At 49.0% G+C, this 24,435-nt stretch overlaps 3 protein-coding genes across 3 annotated transcripts; all 3 read right to left on the bottom strand.

The window, feature by feature from the left end:
• Positions 1 to 3,395: 3,395 nt before the first annotated feature.
• Positions 3,396 to 4,996, bottom strand: LOC112460728 (stromelysin-1-like). The gene is made up of 3 exons (XM_025025545.1): positions 4,736 to 4,996; positions 3,922 to 4,598; positions 3,396 to 3,792 (listed from the first exon to the last, which is right to left on the bottom strand). The coding sequence occupies exons 1-3, from the start codon at positions 4,994 to 4,996 to the stop codon at positions 3,396 to 3,398; spliced, it is 1,335 nt and encodes a 444-aa protein (XP_024881313.1).
• A 2,626-nt stretch (positions 4,997 to 7,622) lies between these two features.
• Positions 7,623 to 8,057, bottom strand: LOC112460729. Its single transcript, XM_025025546.1, has one exon. The coding sequence runs from the start codon at positions 8,055 to 8,057 to the stop codon at positions 7,623 to 7,625; it is 435 nt and encodes a 144-aa protein (XP_024881314.1).
• A 296-nt stretch (positions 8,058 to 8,353) lies between these two features.
• LOC112460731 lies at positions 8,354 to 9,464 on the bottom strand. The gene is made up of 3 exons (XM_025025547.1): positions 9,295 to 9,464; positions 8,828 to 9,175; positions 8,354 to 8,726 (listed from the first exon to the last, which is right to left on the bottom strand). The coding sequence occupies exons 1-3, from the start codon at positions 9,462 to 9,464 to the stop codon at positions 8,354 to 8,356; spliced, it is 891 nt and encodes a 296-aa protein (XP_024881315.1).
• Between the last annotated feature and the right edge of the window lie 14,971 nt (positions 9,465 to 24,435).

A 24,435-nucleotide genomic window follows, 5' to 3' on the forward strand; every position in this document is an offset into this window, starting at 1 on the left:
CATTGTAGATCAGGCTTTAGGCGAATAAAGCGAGAGAGCAAACGAAAAGCGACTCACCGTTTCGTTGCCCGATGTTCTCGTGGTGGCCTCGTGGCTTCCGGTCCTCTCTGTGGTGCTGGAGAGCGGAAGGCGTGCAGCAGGCTAGGATGTGCAGGCACTCAAGTGCCGCAGCAGGCAGGCAGACAAAACGTGCAATACGGGCAAGCAGGCGGTATAGCAGGCATATGTGCAAGAGGCAAGCAAGCAAGGCCCGAGATTACTGAGACGACTTGTCGTGCTCCAAATGTGCAGTTCACTCGATCAACTCCGAACGGTGAGTGTCCAAAAATGTGTGTTGTCGAGTCCACGTTCAAACAGCGAATTCCTCACGGTACTCCTCGGCTCACGCACCTGCGAATTGCGGCCGGAGCGAGTACTCATAGTTCCAAATAATTGCGGGCCACCCGTGGGCGGGCAGCACGAGTCGGGTGAGTCGCGCAAATATTGACACCTGTCGCGTCCGCCAACGTTTCGCGCGAGTCCCAAATCACGATATCGCAATTACCGACGGTAACTCTAACGATCAGGAGCTTAATGACTAATTGTTTGAGATCGTGAAAAACGGCATCTCGAAAACCGCGTTCGGTTGCATGACAACGCATGCACGCTTGCGACAATGAATATTCGCGTAACATCTCACATTACAAAAATCGCATCGCTGCAAATTCACAGCATGGATCCTTCCAATATTCGCTTTCAAGAACATTCTGGCAATAACAAAGTCAAGCTAACGGTTCGCAATAACATGGCCTCAAACAAAGGAAGGATACAAGCTGTAAACAATTTTGGCGAAAACATGTAACGATCGTCGAATTGAACCATGACGCAGGCACGGTGACGTAGGTCGCCGAGGGCCAATCACCTTCCCGAAAATGGGTGGAAATTTCTGGAAAGAGCCTCGTTTCGGGAGGTGATAAAAGCCCTTCGCCGTGCCGCGGCGAGCAGAGTACGCTTTCGTACGGTTTTTTCGCTCGCAACACGTATCGCTATACGACCGCTTTATACACCGCTGAGTTACACCGCTTTCCGCAAGGAAATCTATTCTGCTTGCTATCGCCGCTTGCCATTCTAACGCCTGTGCGTGCTACCGCTTTCTACGTTTTTTCAATTTCTGTAAATACTGTAAATATAGAACATTATAAACTCTTAAATTTGGTTACGTGCTGTGAACTTTCTTGTGGTTGTCCTTCACCTCGCGCCTTCCCGCGCAACCTCGCGCTTCCGAACACTAATATACAATGAATATACGCGAATCAACAACTATATCAATATTATATACATGCGACAAACCACTATATTACAATTATATACAAAACGAGCGCCAACCAAAAATTATAAAGAAATTTATATTTGCTGTGTACAATTCTTACATTTTTTTACAATCAAGGTTTTATAAAATAAAAAGAAGAAGAAGAAAAGAAATAAAACTTAAAAAAATTAATTTTGATCGAGAAGTTGATGTGTCTTGAGTCGATATGTATCGCGCTGTCGATATGTATTACTATCACTTTTCCGCGCGAGAGTGGTTGGTTCATTAAGATGTCGGCGAGAGTAGTTGAAGAGACTATACATCGGAGCTCAGGTACCTCCGGGGGGAAGCGGGGCGGGCCGCGCGCACGCGGGGGAAACGCCATAAGAGATGGGCGAAGGGATCGAGGGGAAGGGGAATGGTTTATCGGGGGGGGGGGGGAAACTGCGGGAAAAAAATTCCCCACGCGATTTACTAGTAATTGGACAAGTTTTTATCGCTGTCCAATCAGATTTGAAAACAAACTCGAGGCTGTCCAATCAGATGACAGTATTTTGTGGTAACCTGAAAGATGTAAATTCCCTAGGCGGGTGATGGGGAATTTCGCGCCACAACGTTGGCACCGGGGTGGGGGGTAGGGGATCGTCAAACGCGGACGTTCCGAGGGGGCGCTTGGATCGGCGGATCCGCATTATCGACCGCGTTATCGACCGCGTTATCGACCGCGTTATCGGTCGCGCGCGGAAATCCGGCCCGATTCGTCACCGCGTTATCGATCACGTTTAAACTCGTTCGAACGCGTTCAAATTCGTTCAAGGTCGCTCTGCTCGACGTCCCGCGCGGCAGTGTGGGTGAGCGCGCGAAAACGCGTTCGAACGTGTTCAAAGTCGTTATTTTTTTCACAGTCACGATATCCGTTCTTCGTTCTTGTTCGTTTTGGTTTCGATCTTTCTCTACTACGTATCGTAGATGACGCAATCGCGGTGATTGTGGAGTAAGCGGAGTCGGGGGATCTAGGAAGCGCGGGATCGTATCGAGATAGGTACGGATCTGGAAGGAGGGAAAAAGAAAGAGAGAGAACACATAGATGACATATGTAGTTTTATTTTGAGAAAAATAAAATATATATACAAAAGTCGAAACGCGTTTACATTTTTTTGTGCGTATGTGCGTCGTGACATTAGGATTGGAAACAGAGCGCGGTAATCTCGCAGTTAACGATATTGTTAGGATCGAAGAATTTGCTCTTCAGTATCGCAGTTTTAACCGAAGTTCCCGCCTTGATCGCGTTGGCGGCTATCTCCCGATGGCGCGAATACTTCGCGTCGACTTCCTCGGTCGCCGCGCTCAGCGCCGAGACGACGCGATCGACGCAAAGTTGAAGATCGTATAGCGTGAGCAGGGTTTTAAGCGACATCGCCAGACGAGTCGCGTTGGGTAGCTCCATACGTAAGATCGGCAGGTTGTTGATCGATGTGAATTGCAGCGTCAGTCCACCGATCGATATCGTTGAGGGGGGGCGGGTTCCATCGGCGAGGTTGGATTGCAGACACGACAGTATCTCGCGTTTACGTTTGACTAGCCCTTTCCACATATCGAGTGTCAGGAAGACCTCCCGCCTTGTTTGTCTCCCAGAGCGATATCCACGTACGAAGGCGTATAATGCATACTGTACCACGGTGACTTAATCGTGATACCTATGGTTATGTATTTGTAGCCAGTCGTCGTCAGCAGATAACGCGTCGTCAGGATGCGTACCGCAGGCAAGTCAGCGGGCATGTCGGTGGGAGGATGAGAACTGAACCACCGCGACTCCCGATGATGGTGATGATGATCGTCCGCCGATTCGATCTTTCGTCTTTTGCCGTTGTCGTTCACCTCCAAATCCGTCTCGCGAGGGGAAAGATCCCTCGGCGCGGGTCGATCGGTCAACGTCGACAACATTTCGCGCACACGTTGTAGTAGTATCGTTCGTTTCTGATTTTTTTTCGACGCGTCGTATTCGGCTGACGACGCGTTACTGATGCTTTGGGGAGAACACATCGGTATAAGTAGAAAAGTTCTTACTTATATCGCGCGATGTGTGGTGGGGATTTGCGCGGGTACTCTAGATCCTTCGGTTGGTACGGCGATCGGAAAGCTGAACGCCCGAATCGTCGTCATCGTCCGAATAGCTCGCCAGTGACGTTAAATCGCCGACGCGTACAATTTGATCGAGAAGATCGCGCAACTGTTGCAACAGTTCGGTCTTAGGACAAACGATATTCAACAGCCATAGATCGAATTTACCGGCAGCAGTGACGGTTTTCGTAAATTCGTTGAATCTGTAGAACTGCGTCCGAGTGGTGAAGTACAGATTGTCGTCGACGTATCGGAAGATCAACGTTACGCCGGTCGGTATTCTGGGAAACGTCGCCTCGAAAGCCGTAAATATGCCAACTCTCTTGTTGCATTCGTTTATCTCGCCCACCGAATTACCGTTGAACACCACGAAGGAACGTCCTCTGTGGGTGTTTACCGCTCCGTTGATTATCGTTCGTTTGGGAAATCCGAGTTATTGCAAGGTCCTCGGCCAACTTGGTCGAAGCGTAAATTCCGGATATTGAACCATGTATACCAAATTATCTACGAACACCATGAGATCACCGGACAGGGATTGATAGGCGGCGGTCACGCGCGTGTAATTGTCGTGAAGAAAGCACATGTGATTCGAAAGGGCTAGAGGTCCATTGTACGTCCTACCGTCGAGATCGATCGACCAAACGTAACGCCTGTACGAGATGTACATACGATTTTCCAAAATTAATATCCCGTTCACGCGATCAATGGTGCACAGGTCCAGCATTGGCGGCGGTAGCGGTGGCGGCAGCGCCGGCGTCCGCGGGGGCTCGTTTATAACTTTTTCACCGTACAAACGTTGAACGTCGAGAATGTCGGATTTGTCGAGCTTAACCGGATACTGCTTGTCGGGCGTGAACGCAAACATCACCGATGTTCTGCGCTTATTGTGCGCCAATCCGAGAGAGTGGCCGATCTCATGGGTCAGCGTGTAATGCAGGGAGAACTTATCCGCGGGATGTTTACCGACGTGAATATGCCACGGCTTGTCCCCGTCGACGTGTATCTCAGAGACGAACCCCGCTACGTCCGTCAGGAAATGCGCGTGGGCGAGCACGTTACCGGGACTGTCGAATTTGGCCGAGCAATTTGGGCCGTTTACGTCGACATTTGTGTTACCGTGACGTAAAGTTCGAAAAGATATTATAATGTCGGGATTCGTTTCGGAGCGTTCGAACGTCAATGCCGAATGCTGCAACCACAGGTTAAACGCGGCCTGCGCGGTATTCAAATCGTCCTGAGTCCCTACGGAAAACTTCCACCGCAAGTGAGTCCTCGGCCATTTGGATAGACTCGCTCTCGTTCCGTGTTTTAGGATATCTTGGAAACCACATCGCGGTTTAGCATCAATTGCAGCGTTTGGTTGTCGAGCGTTCCATCGCCGGGCAGACCGTAGTATTGTTGAAATTCATCGATGGCGTTGCGAAGAACGTCGTTTCGTCTCTGAGCTGGAAACGCGTCCACATCTTCGGTCAGATATCCGTATTTCTGCAGGTAATCGATCGTATGTGCGTAATTCTCGTCCGTGGGAGTGATGCACCTCGCGGTGATAAAACACGCGGTTAACGCAATTACGCGCGCGAGCCACATCGTCGAGAACGAGAGAGAGCGAGAGATACGGCGAAACTGCGATAACGGCGTCTCGCGATATGAGCGCGATCGCCGCGCGCGGTCTACGTGATGACGTTCGTTGCCGATAACGCGGACAGGTGGCAGCGGGGTCTCGGGGCGGAAGAAATGCGTCGATTCCGGCGGGTGAGTCCGTTTGATAAAAAATGCATTTCTTCCTCTCTGTGCAAAGGATAATTTTTTAAAATAGTTTTTATTACACAATATCCTGCTTCTTTTATTAGCGATGACGGCGCGTCGCGATATGAACGCGACGCGCGGTCTACGTGGGATGCTCGTTAGCGATAGCGCGGACAGGTGGTGGCGGGGGTCTCGGGGTGGAAAAATGCGTCGGCGATTCCGGTGGACTTTGGTCGGTTTGATAAAAAAGAAACGCAATTTCTCTCTCTATGGAAAACGCTATTTTGTATATATATAAATATTATAAATAGTTCTCATCGCGCAATATCCTTCTTTGATTGCACATCCCTTCTTCGATCGCACTTCCTTATTTTATTGCACATCCTCGATATATAAGGACTCGAGGCTAGACTTGTGCGTAGTCCAACCACAAGTAGTGTTTCAAGCTAGTGACCGGAATTTTTGTATAAAAAAACGCTATGGAGAAAATTGCCAACTTGAAGAAAATTGCCAATGTGCTGCAAGTTCAGGTTTTGTCCGTAGCTAGGGCTACGGACGACTTACGCGAGGCGATGCTGCAGCTGCAGCATCGCCTCAGGAATATTATCGATAGAGCGCCGCCCTGTCTGGAAGTAACGATTCGCGTTGACGAGGACGCACGGATGTTCAATCGAATGTAAGTTTTGACAAACGCAAAATTATATTGTTATATCAAAAAATAAAAAATAACAGTATTTACATTTAATTATTTATATTATAAACATTTATACCTATATTTATTTATCATCTTTATAATAAGTCGTTTTATTTTCGACCCAACTGGCCAATTAAAACTGGCCAATTAAGAAAAATGTAGATAATCATTCTGTTGTGAGCAAACATCGCCTTACACACAATCATGATTTCAAGTGGCAACACCCGAAAATTTTATACAAAGAAAAACATTTCAAAAAAAGAGAAATATCGGAAATGTTTTTCATTAAAAAACATGATTGCACAGTCAATTTACAAAACGATACTGAGAGCCTGCCATCTATTTATAACCGGGTCATAGGTATCACTTAGTCGGCCCTGTATATTCGGTTCTGCTCGTTTTTCCATCAGAGCGCCGTTTGCTATCCGCGGATTACGTTTGACAAATTCATTTCGACTTTGACTGTCTTACTGTTCGGACGTTGTGCCTCGATATGGCTGGTGACGTTTTGATTTTACCGTTTGTTTTGGAACGCATAGGAATTGTAAGCTTTTAATCAATTTTTACAGTGTTAATTAATTTTATTGTTTTTGACCAGCGTGATATTGTAACGATTTTGTATAGTTTTTCTATTGTTAAATGTATTATTTTCTCTTTTGTTTAGTTTTGCGTTTGTCTTGACGTTGTCAGGACACCACGTCAACGATGCAATTTGTTATGCGGATCGGTGTAACTTAAATTAATAGCACTTGATAAGGACCGGAATTCGGTCGAAACGTCGTGCAATATTGTTTTAATTGGCCAGTTGGGTCGAAAATAAAACGACTTATTTTGAATTATTTGCTGGCGACGGAAATTGTTTTGTTTATTTATCATCTTTATATTATTTATATATTTATTTATATAAACATGTATATATTCATTTATATATTCTGTTATTAATAATATGTATTTTTTTGCGCAGAGAACTCATCCTATCGGTGCTCAAAAAATCAAAGAACCACATGCGTTTATACGCCGCTCGGATTCGCAGCATGTATCGGGATGCTGCGCGACTCGATACATCGACGGAGCAGCTTCGCGATGCATGTTGCGACGACGATGGCGACGACGAAGACGGCAACGGTGAGGACGGGAATGTCAACCTGATAGACGTCGACGCCGACCTGATAAACGTCGACGACTACGACGACGACGTCGGTGAAGGCTGGCCCACCCCCTCCTCCCCAATAGCAAATAAATAAGTGAAAATGATAAAAAATAAATACAACAAACGAGTAATATAAGTAAATATTGAATAACTATATAGATGTAATGTTTAATATCAAATAAATATAATTCTCTTTTATTTGCATTATGAAATCTGTTATACAAAAATCTGTGATTTATAGCTATAAATATAATAATAAATAAGTATTATATAAAGATAAATACGTGCGAATTATAACGAGATTAGACGCTCCTGCCGCCGATATTGCGCTTCCGCTTGACGCTTCCGACTATGCTCAGTTTCGCGCTCGGCGTTATCACTCGCTCTCGCGTTCCACCGTTCTTCTTCGAGTTCGACGGTCTCGTTCGCTTACGCATCGTTCGCGGTCGTCTCGCGCGCTCGACGCTGTCGCTCTCGCGCTCGGCGTTATCGAGCACGATTATATGTATAATGTATATGCGGTGTAAGTATGCGGAAAAAAATGAATAATTTTGTTCGTCGATTTTGCATCAGTTTTTTATTATTGATTAAAATATTATATATATACATAAATGGATACATATTTATATTTGATCCGTTGAGTTGATGCTGGAAAAACAATCACGTCGCTCGTTCCACCAGTCGCGCAACTTCATTACGTTCTCCATAGCGCAGCACCGTTGATGACGTCCGCAGCGAAACGCCCGATCGGCCCGAAGAAATTCCAATCGATCGATGTCGTCGTACTCGTCGTCGATGGTCTCGATCGTCGCGTCGACGTCGCGAACGGCGTCGCCGAGGATCTCCTCCAGCCACCTCTTCTTTTCGAGTTCTTTCACGTATATCCGCGCGCCGGGCGTCTCTCTTCTCTCACCCAGGTCATCGCACACCGCGCGTCGAATAATCGACCTGGCTAGGCGATAGTCCACGTCCCCGTCTTTCCAACGGAAGCCGTGATGGTTCGCCATCAGCCAGTTAGCCCTCGCTTTCTCGGCGTTCGTGAGAAGGTCCCACGCCATCGGCGCGCGAAACCGTGATGCGCGAGTTCGCGCGTCTCGCTTCGGAGCACGGCCACCTCCTTCGCGACGAATCTGTCGCTCACCACGAATCCCTGCAGGTCGACGAAGATTGTCGTCGTCGTTGCAGCTGCGGCCATTGAGTCGGTGCGCGTCGAACAATTCACACTCAAGCTGTTCATTCTTAACGGGATCTGAGGAACGATCGAAGGATCTCCGTATTTATATATCTCTCATTTCCGGGATGTGGTGTCCCACAATCGCATCTTTCCGTTAGATAATTTTGCGCACCACGTTGGTCAGTGGACCTCAATGACGCGATCGTGAACGATGAGACAAAAGGCGGTGGTCTTCGGCGGAACGTTTTCCTTGCATTTGAATTCGATGCGCACGTCCACGGTGGCGCTCTTCACCGCTTCGTTTTGGCGGGAACAATCAATCACCACGAGCGGAGCTACACGCGCGAATTCGCGCGGGGAGAAGAGCGCGTCGTCGCGACTGTCCCCGTAGTACGCTCCTCGAAATTTCGCGTACATCTCGTACAGCACGGCAAACTTGTCGCTCTCGAAATCCGCGTTCACGTCGTCGTAGGGATAGAATTCCGAGTTGAGATACAATTTCACGTTGGCGAGCGCGCAATGATCGAACCGTAAATTCGTTTCGCCGTCCGGTCTGCAGCACGAATATGACGTATCGCGGCTTCTCCAACTGCGGCGCGGCTTTCACGGCCCACGAATGCTTTGGTCGTGCTCTGCAGCAGGGGAAATTCGTACAGGTCCCAAGAGCGAAAGCCCGCGCTCAGAAATCGTCCGCTCTCCAACGTTCGCAATAGCAACAGTTTAGTCACGTCGTTTAACGCCACGTGCGGCATACGCCATTGTACTTTTAGTAGTGTAATTTTAGGATCCTTGGCCGGATCTCTCGGTACGATTTTCTTCGGATCTACGACGCAGTTGTGGTCGCTACGAGAGCGTATCAGGATAAGTTTGTATCGCGTGTTTATCACCACGCGTTTGTAGTCCTCGCAGAAACCCAAGAAAATATTCAAAGGCGTAAAAGTTGAATTGACGGGATGGGCTCTCCTGGCTCGTTCGGCGGTCAGCGACACGTTCTTTATCGTGCTGGTTATTCCGACGTTTCTACACCGGTCGATCTTCACGCCGTCGAGTTCGTATCGAATCTCGTCGCCTCCGACGTTGCCGCGCCGCCGGCGTCGTCATAGAGTCGTCCCTCGACATACAGGAAACTGTCGCACGGCAGTGTATACAGATCCTGCTGCTGTATGGTTATTCGTATCTCGTCGTTGTGCCCGAACGTCGTGTTGACGTACGGGTTATACATGTGAGTCTCGATTCCGACGATGCGCTCGTCGAAGATCGGCTCACCGCCGATACTCAGAATGTCGGCCATGGTCTTTTCTTTCGTCAATGTGGAAACGACGCGGCGGCGAAGCGTTTCTCACGGCGAAACCCAGCGATCGTAGGAACCTGACGTTGGCGTTGCTGAGAACGGCTCTCCTTCCTCCTTCACCACCACCGCCTCTTCTCTTCCTTACGCTTTCGATTTCGCCGTAGAACGGGCTAGCTCGCTCGTTCGTACAATTCGCGCTCGATCCGTTCAGAACGAGCATCCTTCTCGCTCTCTCTCCTCAAATCGCGGAGATACGCGCACACACACACTAACCGCGGCGACGACGTACGTGCAGTCTAATCGTTATCTCCTTGCCGCAAAAGTCGATCAATCGATCGTTCTGATCCACGATTCGCACCGTGATATTGGTGACGTTTCGCACAACGATCGGGAGGTAAATGATCTGCGTCGGAGTCTCTGACAGTTTATATACCGGTGGAACTTTCGGCGCGATTTCGTGTATCGCGTGCACCGAGCGTCCGTTGCTGTACGCTCCCGTGGTGATGCTGCATTCGATGCGAATTATGTTCACGGTCATGACGTCAACGGGTCCGTCAGAAACGTACCATTTGTTCGGTTTTAGGATACGATCGCGCGAGAAACCCAAAAGAGAACCGATATTGTTAGGTTTTGTAAAATTCACTCTGTAGGCGCATTTAATCTCGCTCCTCATGGTATTCTCGTTGGCGCAAAGAGCGAGTATCGTTCTCCCACCACCGTCATCGTCGTCGTTCTTACTGTCGTTTTCATATATAATATTTCATATATAATTCATATATAATTATATATAATATATAATTCATATATAATATTTCATATATAATAAATAAATAAAAAAAAAATATATGCCATAACCGTCGTTGTCGTCGTCGTCGTCTTCGTCCTCGTATATGCGATAACCGTCGTTATCATCGTCGTCGTCGTTCTTCTCCGTTCGGTTTTTTTCTTTTACCCGTCCAGCGCTATCGGCCTGCAGTTTTTCTTTCTTTTCTTTCTTTTTCTCTTTCTCGCGGGCGCGACGTTCGCGATGAAGAAGAGCGGCGCGCAGATATCTGCTCACGGCTCGCAGCTCGTACGACCCTTCCGGAACAACGATCTTCCGGTCGTCCTCGCCGAAGTAGAATCGATTGGTCGCTGGCGTAACGTTCGGTATCAAGTTGTACGTCTCAAAAGTCGCCAAACCCAGCTCGTACTCGCCGTCGCTCAGATCCAAAGCGGGAAAATGACTCGCCGCGAGAACGCTGCTGGTTCCGGTTAACGTGAGCGTCAGCGACATCGCGGGAGAACGTCGATCTTCCGCCACTCCCCCCAATCGATCTCGCGAAGAAATCGCAGCACAGCTGTCCGCAGATTCTCTGCTCGAACGTCTGAAACGCGCGACGATTGTACATCACGATCGCGCTTTCGCCGTCACCGCCGAGATATCGCGCGAGATCCCTCGGCGGACGAAGATTTCCGAACGCGTCGAAGTACGTCGCCGCGTTCCCTTTCTTTGCGTAAGCGACCCAATGCGTGCCCGGACCCGCCGCGTCGTCGAGATTTACGATGCCGCACTCCGCGTGTCGTACCCTCGTCGGCAGAGCGTCGCGCATGAATACCCCGCGGAAGAACGGTATGCGTAGGCGACGCGCCGATTGATCGAGCTGCTCGTTCGTCGTGACACCGTACGGCGGCAGATCCGACGTCGCCGCTAACGTCTTCTTTCGCGAAATTTTTTTTCCGGCGACTCTCCTTGCGCCACCTCCGCGCTTCTTATACGGCGCGAGGTACAACCCGCGACCCTCCATCGCGCGATTGTGTCGCTGCACTTCCTCGAGTTGCCTTTGCGCCGCTTTGCCGGCGCTCACCGCTTTAGCCACGCCAGCCGCGCCACCGATCAAAGAACCGAGCGCGCCCAACATCGGTAGGAAGGGCAAGAAGCCACCGCGTTTCGCTGTCGGAAGTATCCTCCGCCTCTTTCTCCTTGTCCTCGTGTTCTTCCCGCTCGATCCCGTTCCTTTCCTCTTTTTTCCTCTTTTCCTTTCTATACCCATGCCTAGTTTCGTTTTCACCTTCATAGCCGCCCATACGGCCGCCGTGGCGAGTCTCTCACTGACCGTCGAGTCCTTCGCGGTGACGCGCTCGCACGCCCTCTCGGCGAGCAATCAATCGGCGACGTATTGTTCGGCGAACTCGCCGGTTCGCAAATACGCGACGTCGTGCTCGCGGCACGCCGCGTCCAACGGATTGATGCCTTTATCGCCGCGCGCTAGTCTCTTCGCTAGACGCGTACCGGGTCCGCAAAACTGATAGCCGGGTATATGCAGCTCGAAGGGAAGAGCGTTTATCGCGCGATTGAGTAGACCGGCGCCGCGCATTCGGTCGCGGTTGCGAGAGGGTTTTTCTTCCTCTTCTTTAATTCGAACGGAAACGTTTCGACGACTCACCGTTTGGAGTGAGCGCGCGGTTGCACTCGTAGCAATCCTTGACGAGCGGCGGTGGACCGTCTATGTGCGTTCGCTGCCACGGACGATTGTAATGTTCCATAGACGAGCGATATCTCTGCACCTCGAAATCCGCTTTTATATTTTCGGGCAAACGGTCCCACACCAAGTGCACATATTCTCCAAATTTACGCAACAGAACGATCTTCGGAACGAATTCCAGCTCTTCGGCGGTCAAATCGAGAATATCGCGCCTGTCCGTCAGTATCATGGGAAACATCTCGATCACCGATGCACGCGAACGATTCGTTGCTTCTTAGATCGAATTTCTACGGATACAGCGACACGCTCGCGCTACTTATACCTACGCGCAAAGCGTCTGCGCACGCGCGACGAAACGAAACAACGTCCGTGCTCCGCTCTCCTTACCCCGGCGCTCGGGAGCTCATCGCGAACGAGCGCGCGCTTGAGGAAAAAACCGAGAGAGAGAAAGAGAAGGCACAATGCGATTCGTGCGACAGTTGGTGACGATAGGAGTCTCGAATGCGGATCGCAAAACGCTGACAAGGTAGAGCGTGACCGAGGGAGGAAGCGGAAAATCGCGCAGACACGGTCTTCTTTTACCGAACGTCGTACGTTGCATCATCTGCGATCCCTCTAACTGGGGTAAGACAAACGTTCTGGTGAGTCTGCTGGAACAGCCGCACGGTCTTTGTTTCGAGAACGTATACGTGTACTCGAAATCTCTGCAACAACCGAAGAATCGATATCTCGAACGATTGTTCGAGCCTATGGACGAGAACCTATCGCGTGTTTGCCGACAATCGCGACGTCGTTCCGCCCGACGAGGCGCTTCCCGACTCGGTCTTCGTCTTCGATGATGTGGCCTGCGACAAGCAGGACAGAATGAGGGAGTACTTTTCTATGGGTCGACATTCGAATATCGATTGCTTCTACCTCTGTCAGACGTACGCCAAAATACCGAAACATCTCGTGCGCGATAACGCAAATCTGTTGATCCTGTTCAGGCAGGACGGCACCAATCTGCGACACATGTACGACGATCACGTGAACATCGATATGTCGTACGACGAGTTTCGCGCCTTCTGTCGCGAGTGTTGGCGACGCACCTACAAATCGAGAATATCGCGCGGTTTTGCCGTGATAGACAAGGACAGCGCGTTGCGAGGTGGACGGTACAGACGGGGGTTCCACGACTTCGCCGTGCTGTAGAGCCGATCAGTACGCTTCGCCGAACGACGCGAGTATGAGCGCGATCGCGGGAGAGAATACCGCGCGAGAAATAGCCAAAACGCGCGCTTCGATTCGCAGGAAGTACGCCGCTCTCAGGGCCGGAAAATGGTGAGCGAGATCGCTCTGAAAAAGAGGTACGAACCTATCGTCAAACCTCTGAAACGGCTCGCCGATGACGTGGAACGTAGGGGTAAAAAACCGGGCAAGATTGACGACGACGACGACGGTGGCGGTAGCCATACGCTCGCGAGAAAAGTGAAAGCTACGAAAAGAGCGAAGAAGGATAGCGAGAACGGCGACGACGACGATGCTGGCGCCGACCTGGAGCGCGATTACGGGGAGGACTACGACGACGTATTCACGCCAATCAGGACAACTACGACAGCGGAAATAAGAGAGTCGCGTCTAGCACGGCTGGTTCGGCTCCCGCGACGACGGCCGTGATGAGCTCCACGCCAATCCGCGCCGATTCGGTCCAGTTTTTGCCCAGAGAACGCGAAATCGTCTCGGAGACGACGACTCCACCTCCCACGTTGGAGAAGTCCGTCAGGAAATCTTTGAGTACGGCGGAAGGTCGTGACGCTCTGAATAGCCAACTAGGACCGTTAGGGCGGGAATACTTGGGGGCTCTTCTGGGCGGTGACAAAAACAAGGAGATCGACACTGTTTACGGAGTGCATTTCGGCGAGAAAGACACGATGCTGGGTAACAAGCGATTCGACGTGAACGCGGATGACTCCATGGTCATCGACGGTGTACGGTACAAGAGCACGCGCGGCCTGTACGAGTTGATTTTCATGGAAAAACCCGACGCTAAAATCTACACGGACAAGGATAAACTAACGTACAAGAGTATACTTTTCTCCACCAGCGCTCACAAACGTGGCAGCAAAGCCGACAATCCCGTCAAGGGTAACAAGGGACCGTAATACAAAAATATAATAGCGCCGCTCGTAAACCTGTCTCACAGAGTTGGAACTACGAAAGGTGCCGGGCTACCGTCGGCCATGCGACTGACCGACAACGCGATCGATTACGTTCACTGAGACGATCCCAACGAGCTGGTCGATCGACTTCGACTGCTAGACGCCTCTCGTCGGGCTGGCAACAACGCTCACGACAACGAAATCCTGTCGATAATCGAGGAACTTCGCGAGGCCGGTTTTGTCATAAATTGATCGGTCGCGTCGATCGCGACGGCAGTACGAATCGCGCGCTCTCCCGCGCCTCCGCGATGTTCGTGAACAAGTTCGGCATGTCTCTGACAAATCGAAGCAACGGTGACGGAATCGACGGTGCGTCCATGGTGAGATTACGCTCGTCGATCGAGTCCCTGCGCAATTACGCGCGCAACAACGCGCTCTTCATGAGCGAAGATTTCTACGACGCGATGGAGCGCAAGATACGGCGGGTGGCCGCGCCGGAGATCGACACCGACGCGACGAACAAGAGCTTCGTCGAGAACGCGATCGAACGATCGAAGAGAAGCGCGACCGAAGAATTGAAAGGCGAGATAGCGGCGGTGAAGAACGACGCGCTCCTCTCCAATCGGAACTCCTACGACGCGAGGGAGCGCCGGATACGGCGGGTAGCCGCGCCGGAGATCGGCACCGACGCGACGAACAAGAGCTACGTAGAGGGCGCGATCGGGCAGCTCAAGAGCGTCGTGACCGATGAGATCAGGAAGAACGACGCGCTCCGTTTGAACGAGGATTCCTACGACGCGTCGGAGCGCAAGATACGACGCGTGGCCGCGCCGGATATCGGTACCGACGCGACGAACAAGAGTTACGTAGAGGACGCGATCAAACGGTTCAAGAGTGCCGTGATCGAAGAAATCGAGAACAAGAACACCGTCGATCGAGAGTTTAAAGGCGTCATCGTGACAAACGCGAACCAAGGTGTAAGAGACGAAATCGCGACGTTGCGAAACGATGCGCTTCTCTTGCGTGAAAATTCCTACGACGTGTCGGAGCGCAAGATACGACGCGTGGCCGCGCCGGAGGTAGGCACCGACACGACGAACATGAGCTACGAAGGAGCGATCGCGGAGCTCAGAAAGACTTTAAGTGATGCGATAAAAGAAGAGTTTGTTGTTGTGAAAAGTACCGTAGATAAGCACGAGGTTGAAATCATTGCAATTAAGACTGTTTTACAGCTTCTTAAACAATGAACGTGGAAAAACGAAGACTCGTGGAGGAATTGCACGCACCGACGCGAAAAAACTTTCCACGCCGCCGCGTCGTGGTGCGCGGTTACGACGACCTGTGGCAGGCCGACGTGGTCGAAATGCGTCCCTATTCGCGCGAAAACGCCGGCCACAATTACATTTTGACGGTCATCGATGTGCTGAGCAAGTACGCCTGGGCGATCCCGCTCAAGAGTAAGAGCGGAAAGGAGGTCACGACGGCTCTTCGAAAGATCTTTCGCGATGACGCGCGACACCCTAGGAATCTGCAAACGGACAAAGGAAAGGAATTCTACAACGCCGACGCGCGCACAGTCTTCGACGCGCACAAGGTGAATCACTACTCCACGTATTCGGTGATGAAAACTTCGGTGGTGGAGAGATTCAATCGCACGTTGAAAAACGACATGTGGAAGCTCTTCACGCTCCAGGGATCGTACAGGTGGATAGGTTCGCTGCCGCGCCTCTTGTCGAATTACAATCGTCGCAGACACAGAACGATCGGAATGCGTCCGGTGGACGTGACGCCTGCCGTCGCCGAAAAACTGCTGCGCACGGTGTACAGTCGCGCAAAGATTGCCGCGCCGGCGAGATTTCGAGTCAACGATCCGGTGCGCGTGAGCAAATTCAAAACGATCTTCAAAAAAGGCTACACTCCCAATTGGACCACAGAGATCTTTTGCATAGCCAAAGTACAAAGGACCAATCCTGTTACGTATCTGCTGAAAGACATTCGCGGAGAAGCGATAGCCGGAGGATTCTACGAACACGAGTTGCTACGCGTCTCCAATCCCGACGTCTATCTCATGGAAAAAGTCCTGCGTAAGCGCGGCAATCGAGCGTACGTGAAGTGGCTAGGAATGGACAGTTCGCACAATTCGTGGATAGATAAGGCGTCTGTGTTGCAACAGAAAATAATTAGACATTTGTGGACACGCGCAACGTAATGTACTTTATTATTAATAAAAGTTTACACATTTATTGGTTTGTTTCTTACGTGTTATTAATTTTGTACAATAAAACAATTTTAGAAAGCCTATAATATTGCTTCTTTTTACAGCGGTATTCCGTAATGTCCTTACGGAAGCGTTTTCTCGCTGTCCAACGTCACGTATCGCTTATCGTCGTGCGGACTGAGAGCTAGTTTTTGCTCCGACACTGTGTAAACCTCGTGCAACGTCGAGCGTATGCACGACTGGCGCGTCTTCAGCTCGCGCGCGTTTCGCAGACACGCCACGTAATCCTCGAACGTGATCTTCTTCGCGACTACGTTCCTTTTAACACCCTTTATTCTCCTGGTGTCGTCGCGTCCGAATACCTTGTAAGTGTACATCTTTGCTCTGAGACCCACGAACTCCGTCATGATTGCGCCGTTGTTCTCGTCCTTCATCAGACCGGACACCTTCTTGTTGACGCGCGGCATACCGTGCACGTTATTCTCCGCGTAATCGCTCGTGTCGAACCTGTCTATGTTGCGTCTCATAAGCTCGTACGCGTCTTTGCACTCCAGCGAATAGATCAGACTATCGGTATCCGTGTAAGCAATTCGACACCGGTTACCATACAACGGCACCATGTAGTCGTAGTGAAACTCGTAGAGACGTGTCTTGGATATCTCGAGAATAGACATACCTAAGTAGACCGGCTTGTTGAATTTTACCTTGAGCTTTCGCAGCTCGATCGCCACCAGATTCTCCGAGAAGACGCTCCTGCTGTGAAAGTTCGGCCTACCAATCAACGCCTCCGCGCCGTACCTCCCGTCCCATCGCGTCACGAGACGCACGTCCACGTGATCACGCACGTTCTCCATTGTTTTGCCGAAGACGGCATTGTTCATCAGTTTGTACAAATTCCGTTGAAACTTGTTGCTCGCGCGCGTCCTGAACGTCGTGTTCAGCTCGATGTACCTGCGAAGCCACGGTGACTGGGCGAATCGCAGCACTCGACAAACGCGCGTCAGACGCAAACCGAGTCGCAGACATTGCTGCAGGTTTCGATAGTGCGTCACGTAGCGCGATTTGTCGTAGAGAGTAGCGAGCAGTTTCTCTTGCCACTTACCGGGCGGTTTATCGCGCGTCGGGCACAGCGGCAGGTCCGCGTGGGCGTCGTGCAGGTCCCGCGGATACTCGAGATCCACTTCCAGAATGTAACCGACGTCGCTGTCCGTCGGCACGGTCGTCACGTCGAAATTCTCAGGGTCGTCGAGCCACTGGAAATTCGCGTACGGTAGCGATTGGCACATAACCCAGCTGTACAGATTGTTCACGTCGTAATACATTAGATACGTAGTTGGCTGGGACGAGTCGTACGTCGGTACGTGCCTGTTGTTGGATCGCGCGTACCTGAGCGAACATTGACTGAGGCCGCCGTGTATTCCGCGTTCCACGAACATCGCTATGTCGATGTCGGTGAGCAGTTCGAAACGCACGCCGGTGTACCTCAGCATGGCGTCCCACGTGTACCCTGGCAACGTGTAATAATGCGCGGGATCAAGCCCATAACTCGCTGAACACGCGTCCCGAAAATTTTCAAATATATCCGCCAGAAGAAGCACGTTGGTCTTGAGATACAGATCACTGTACTCGCCGAGATCTCGCACGCGAAAACGTCGCCAAACCCTCGTCGCGTGCTCATAGTCGCTCTCGCTTGCGGTCTCGTCGGTCAGGGAGCTGTAAAAGACCTCGCGCGGCGGAAGCTCGGTCTCCCGCAGTTTGTCCACGCTGTCGACGTACTCGTACGGAAATACTCCTTTGCGAGTGAGCAGATCGAGATCCTCCGTGCTCAAATCCGCGTGCTCCGAGCGCGTTATTCTCAGCTTGTCCTTGTCCAGATAGGACGCCAAGGTTTCGATACTCGCGGCTAAAAATTTATACGAGTCTACGAATCGAAGCTTCACGAATCGATTCCAACTCCCGTCCGTTTGCGTCTCTCTAACGGTCTTCGAGAAAGATATGTAATTTTCCTTTGTAAGCGGTAGGAGATCGACCCCACATTCAAAATCGTTCGCGATTTTTTCGATGACAAAGTGCGCGTCATAACCTGACAGATTGTGGAAAAACACGGGAATTACGTACACGTTTCTGTAATTCAGATTACAACAAAAATGCGCCGGACCTCTGTAGCGTCTGTTTAGATGACAGTGATCTCGCATGCGCTTCTACTCCGGTTGGAACGCTTTCCGGCACACGTGACAATGCTTCGCGCGCTGAAATTCGAGTTTCTCGTCCTCCGTAAGTTCTACCATCGATATATTAGTAGAGAATTTAATCTTAGCGTGACGTGCGAGAACGCGAAGCTCGTTCACAAACCACGAAACGCAGTCTTCGCCGCAACGATATCCGTACGTAGATACGGTATCGTCGTAGGTGCAGCACAGATAGTAGCCCAGGCTGAACGGTACGTGACGCTGATAGGCGTATCTTTCCGTTCTTGCGCTCCCTTCGGCATTCTCCCTCTCCCGGTGTTCGAGAAGACTCTAGATCCGCGTACACCACGAAGGGGAGTCGCTCCTTTCTGTCGTGATTGTCGAACGACAGCCACTTGTCGTCCTCGGTCGGAAAAACGATGGCGCAGTTGTTCATTCGGCCGCAGTCGACGCTGTGAGCGGTCAACTTTTCTTGCGTATAGAAATAGTGTAGACCTCTGCGAAATAACGTGCGTGCGATTACTATGTGTATATGTAAAATAACATCGCGTCGTTTCCTTGTTTTTCCGGATTTTTTACTTACCGATCGCAAACGTACTTCGCACACCGGCTTACGGTCAATTGCGAACTCAACAATTGCGCCAGATTTTTTATCCAGGCGAAATGGCCCCTGTTGACACCGCGTAGCGTATTGCGCAGATACAGGAGATTTACGTGTCTATTCCTCTTATAGTCGGTTAACCGCAGAGGGACGATCGCGTTGTCGTCGGCGCCCCGTCCGAACCTAATCTTTTTTTCAATTCCTTCCCGAATTGTAAATACGTTGATCGACACGATGTTCTGACGTTCGAACTTTTCGATCTGTTTAAGATTTATGGGAAACTTGATCCCGTCGAGATTCAGCACCGTCGCGTAATCGGGATATGAGCCGCATCGTTCCGCGTTGTGCTTGGCGGGATACAGAGCTGCGACCACCGCACGCGCGAAACACGTGTCATTCTCCGACAGCACTTTGACCACCGCTTTTTTAACCCTTATACCTAGCGGTATCTTCATCCAACATCCCACGCGCATGGGATTACACTTGTTCACGTTCAGCAATAGGTTCAGTATTCGCGACAACGCCCATCAGCTGTCGCGTTCCTGAAATTCGTCTAACGCCGCTAGAATCGCGTCGCGCACGTGCCTATCGTACCACTCGTCCAGATTGGACCCTGGGAGGAGCTGTTCGTTCCGCGTAGCGATACTCTTCACATCAGTCTTAACGTCCGCTACAAATTCCCCATTGAATATGACATTGACCTTCAAACACCCGTGCCTGGTTATATTATCCCGCACTTTTTCAAGCACGGTGCCCTTTGCATCGTCGAGAAATCGCGCGGATTCGATGTACGTTGAGTTCGTCACAGCGCTGGTTAGTACGCAACTTTGGAACGCCGTATCGATCCCCACGAAAATCCTTTGTCGACGCTGCTACCGCCGCCTCCACCGTCCAAACCGGCACCTACGGCGCGTTCAAATCGTCGACGCAGATCCTCCCTCGAACCTTCCAATCGCGCTATTAGAGCCACCAGAGCGATCACGGCTCTCGTCTTTTTCCGTTTCCCAGAGCGTTTGACTCGACACCTCTCTCGCAAGAGCCGGAGACACTCATCGCATCGTCGTCTCCACGCGCGGTATCCGTCCGCGTCGCGAACGTCCGCGGCGAGCAACTCGTCGCACTGTTTCCGCATCGCATCCAGAAGGGTCCTCCACCGTCGGGAACGTTGAATTTCACTCGATCGAAAAGACGACGGGACCTGGTGGTTTGAATCCGACGTATCCTTTCTCCTCCATCCACCGTCTCAAAATAAAGATAATACTCGAGCGGTAGGCAGCGCATATAATCGTTCGCCCTAAGGGAGTTTCCCGCTGTCGTTTCTATCCACGCTCGCTCGCGAGTAGTTCGCTCTCCGATCTCTCTCCGCAAATGATGGGTAGCCAGATTCCATCGCGCGTCCTCCTTCACCACCCACGCACACGCGTGTGACGACAACGGTGTTTCGACTCTCGTCAATTCGTCGTCCGAATTGGATGAAAACTTGGGCATGGGCTCGCGACAGCGCAGTTCGTCGTCCGAATCTTCGGAAGAGAGATAATGGTGATCGTTCATTCGCGAGTACGCATCACTAATACCGCAATAGCGCCACTAACGCGTCTAAATCAATTAGACGTTAAATTCTCCACCGTCCTCTCTACCATCCTCTATTCTTGTCAAATATATATGGCACGTTCAATTTTCCACCGTTCTCTCTACCATCCTCTACTCTTTTCAAATATATAGGACAATAGAAAAACCTCCGGTTCGATTGGCGATCGACGATTCCGATTTCCCGACGAATCAGATATCTCGTTACGTCGACTCTCCACAAATCCAATCTGCAACAATTCCTCATGAGCAGTTCGCTGATTTTCACGATCGGTTTCCTGATTTTAGGATTGAACACCGGTTTGCAAAGTTCTACGTACTCGTCGCTCATGTCGCGTTAAAAAGAAAAAAACAACAGTAACTTATCCCGTTTCAATGCGTTTTACTCTGTCGCGCCAATTCAATTTATACTCGTTCGTTATCTCAACGGAGGATGTACCTACCGGGATACGCCCTTCCGGGAAGGGGACATTCGCGCGCCGCATCCTGCAAAAAACAAAAGGAGGAACGCAAAAAATATAATCGTGATGACGCGCGAATCGGGTCGGACCAAGATAGTATTCGCGTCTCTCTTTCTCGAGAAGGCTCATCCTCGCGCGCGAACGTTCTCTCTTTCGCGCCGCGATTGGTGGAGCGGGACGCGCGATTTCCGCGCGCGGTCGATAACGCGGTCGATAATGCGGTGGTGGAGTGGGATGCGCGATTTCCGCGCGATCGATAACGCGGTCGACAACGCGGTGACGAATCGGAGCGGATTTCCGCCGCGACCGATAACGCGGTGACGAATCGGGCCGGATTTCCGCGCGCGACCGATAACGCGGTCGATAACGCGGATCCGCCGATCCGAGCGCCCCCTCGGAGCGTCCGCGTTCGATGATCCCCCACCCTTCATCCCGGTGCCAACGTTGCGGCGCGAAATTCCCCATCACCCGCCTAGGGAATTTACATCATTTAGGTTACTACGAAATATTGTCATCTGATTGGACATCCTCGAGTTTGTTCTCAAATCTGATTGGACAACGATAAAAACTTGTCCAGTTACTAGTAAATCGCGTGGGGAATTTTCCCCCCGCAGTTCCCCCTCTCCGATGAACCTATACCCTTTCCCTCGACCCCCTCGCCCATCTCTTACGGCGTTCCCCCCGCGTGCGCGCGGCCCGCCCCGCTTCCCCCCGGAGGTACCTAAGCTCCGATGTATAGTCTCTTCAACTACTGACGAGTTCGATAAATAAAGAAATAAAGAAAAACAAAAAAATAAAGAAAAATAAGTAAATAAATAAATAAACAGATAAATAAAAATATAAATAAAAACAAAATATTAGGGATGGTAAAAATAAAAAAAAAGATGGCGGTGGAAAAGATTAAAAAAATGGAAGAAGATAGTGAAGAAAAAGGGAGAGCGGGAGAAGGAAAAGCAAAGGGGAGGTATAGTGGAATAAAGAATGTGAAGAGTAAGGTGGAAAAAAGAAAGATGAGAACGAAGAACGAATATGTAATAGATTATTATTTTTCGATAAATAAAAGAAGAAATAAGAAAAATTAGTAACAAAGAACGAGTATGTGATAGATTATCTTTCAGTAAATGTAGTAAAAAATAAAGAAAATTAGAGGTGGTAGTGGAAATATTGAAAAAATGGAAGAAGAGATAATTAGTGAAGAAAAAAGAAGAATGAGAGAAGTAAAAGCAGAGGGGGGGGATAACAAATGTGAAGTGTAAGGAAAAAAAAGAAAAATGAGAGCCGAGGAAGCGAAGTGTGATAAGTCTTATGCGAGAAGTAAAAAGAAAGAAGAAAACAAAATATGGGAGAGACAGATATATGAAGTGAGCGGAGAGAAAAAAAGAAACAAGAGGTAACGAATGAAAAAACACATTAGTACAGTGGATGAGAAAGGGAATACATTTTAAGGTGGTCCTTTCGCGGACCCAGCTAGTCAAGTAACAGTCCGTCATGAGGTAATTGAAAACAAACATAGTGACAAGCATTACACAACATCCCAATAATTATAATAATATAACATGATTTTACACGCACGATTTAATCGTATTTAATTATTTACTAATTAAACAAATATCACAATAGTAGTGCGGTTGGACTCGATTTAGGTTAGATTGTGACCGAACTTGTGGTCTCGAACTGGAATAAACTTACTTGTAATGAAATTATACGGTCGCCACTGTGTTTTAAACGCTGACACAGAACGTTTAGGGCCGTCAAGAATAATGACGATAGGCTATTAAGCTTCCTTCCTTCCAAGATGGCTATCTTTACGTCGATGGCTCGTCCTCTGGATCCGCACTCGCTTTCGCGTCGCGTAAGATGCTTATCGATATTACTCTCTGCCACACGCACACCTGTTGCTATCTACACGCCGGAACCGGAAAACCGCGAGAAAATATAATGTTCTCCCATTATTACAAGATATATATATGTATATAACTTTCTATTTAAAAATACATAGATAGAACAGTTTTTACGGAGAAGTGATTACAAACGAGTACATTTAAGAATAATGAAATACATGCGCCTTTATCTTAATTTTTATATTTACTTCAATGCGGATATGTACATGTGCGCTAAAGAATAACAATTTTTTATAAAAACTATACTCTTCATGCTTTACACTTTCAAAAACTATCAGTGAATATGATACTAATCCTAAAAATTACACAGATTGCTGTGAACAGTGCTCAAGCGATCGCGAAATTCATTACAGATTAACAAAAATTAAGATGCTAATACGGCCCTCTGATTGGCTCTGATTGGCAACACATTGGCATCGAAAACTCAAAAAACAATTTTTACTTCGGTTTTTACTACCCCTATTTCATATATAATTCTTTTAAATTCGGTTTATTAGACTTAGTTTTATATGCGAGCAAAATTATGGACCTTTGATCGCGTATAAAGCTGAATCTAATCAACCAAATCTTAAAAAATTATATATGAAATAAGGGTAGAAAAGTCTGAAAAATATAATAAAATTAGAAATAAATCGATATCTCCAAATTTGCTGAAGTTAGAGCAACCACGGACATTTCTAAAAAAATTCCAAATTTTTTTAAAAAAGAACCCCTTTACCGATCATCGCCAAATTCAATACCAACCTTCCTTGAATGATACTCTATCGATTAAAAAAAAAAAATACTTGCACACTTAAAAACTATGAGGAAGCAGTGTGCAAGTTTCTACTTGCACACTTTTTTTATGGATAGAGTATCATTAAAGATAGATTGGTGTTGAATAATTGGCAACAATCGGTGAAGGGGTTACCAATTTTTGCCTAAAAAGTGTACAAATCATACATGTAATCTTATATATAAGGTATCATTAAAGGGACGTTGTTTTGAATTTGGCGGAGATTAGTGAAAGGGTTACCGATTTCTGCCTAAAAAATGTATAGGGCAGATTGAAGCGAATCGGATTAATATAAGTTTTCTCGTTAGTGTTTTATTTTAAACGAGCTATTTTATCGTCCTAATTAGTAATCCGATTTGCCTCGGTGAAGAATTAGAAATGGAAACCGATTTTTCTAATTCTTCCAATTTTTCGGGAAATAATTGACCGAATCTCAAAAAATTGTGTATGAAGTAAGGGTAGAATTTCCCGGAGAATGCCATAAAATGTATAGTTTTTCGTTACCAATTTTCTGGAAACCGGTATTAGAAATTTTTACAATTTTTCGGGAAATAATTGACCAAATCTTAAAAAAAATATGAAGTAGGGATAGAATTTCCCAGGGATTGCCATAAAGTGTATAATTTTTCGTTACCA

Source organism: Temnothorax curvispinosus, unplaced genomic scaffold, assembly GCF_003070985.1.
Source record: "Temnothorax curvispinosus isolate PA1 unplaced genomic scaffold, ASM307098v1 QBEX01010763.1, whole genome shotgun sequence".
Lineage (NCBI taxonomy): Eukaryota > Metazoa > Arthropoda > Insecta > Hymenoptera > Formicidae > Temnothorax > Temnothorax curvispinosus.

What these genes read in the sequence shown, in the direction of transcription:
- LOC112460728 (XM_025025545.1), bottom strand. Translation starts at nt 4,996, where the DNA reads ATGTGGCTCGCGCGCGTAATTGCGTTAACCGCGTGTTTTATCACCGCG. An exon ending in TGATGCTAAACCGCGATGTG is followed by an intron (nt 4,599 to 4,735) that starts GTTTCCAAGATA and finishes CTGTGGTTGCAG; the next exon opens with CATTCGGCATTGACGTTCGA. An exon ending in CTGTCCGGTGATCTCATGGT is followed by an intron (nt 3,793 to 3,921) that starts GTTCGTAGATAA and finishes AAACACCCACAG; the next exon opens with AGGACGTTCCTTCGTGGTGT.
- LOC112460729 (XM_025025546.1), bottom strand. Translation starts at nt 8,057, where the DNA reads ATGGCGTGGGACCTTCTCACGAACGCCGAGAAAGCGAGGGCTAACTGG.
- LOC112460731 (XM_025025547.1), bottom strand. Translation starts at nt 9,464, where the DNA reads ATGGCCGACATTCTGAGTATCGGCGGTGAGCCGATCTTCGACGAGCGC. An exon ending in CTGCCGTGCGACAGTTTCCT is followed by an intron (nt 9,176 to 9,294) that starts GTATGTCGAGGG and finishes CGGAATAACCAG; the next exon opens with CACGATAAAGAACGTGTCGC. An exon ending in GGCTTTCGCTCTTGGGACCT is followed by an intron (nt 8,727 to 8,827) that starts GTACGAATTTCC and finishes TTCGTGCTGCAG; the next exon opens with ACCGGACGGCGAAACGAATT.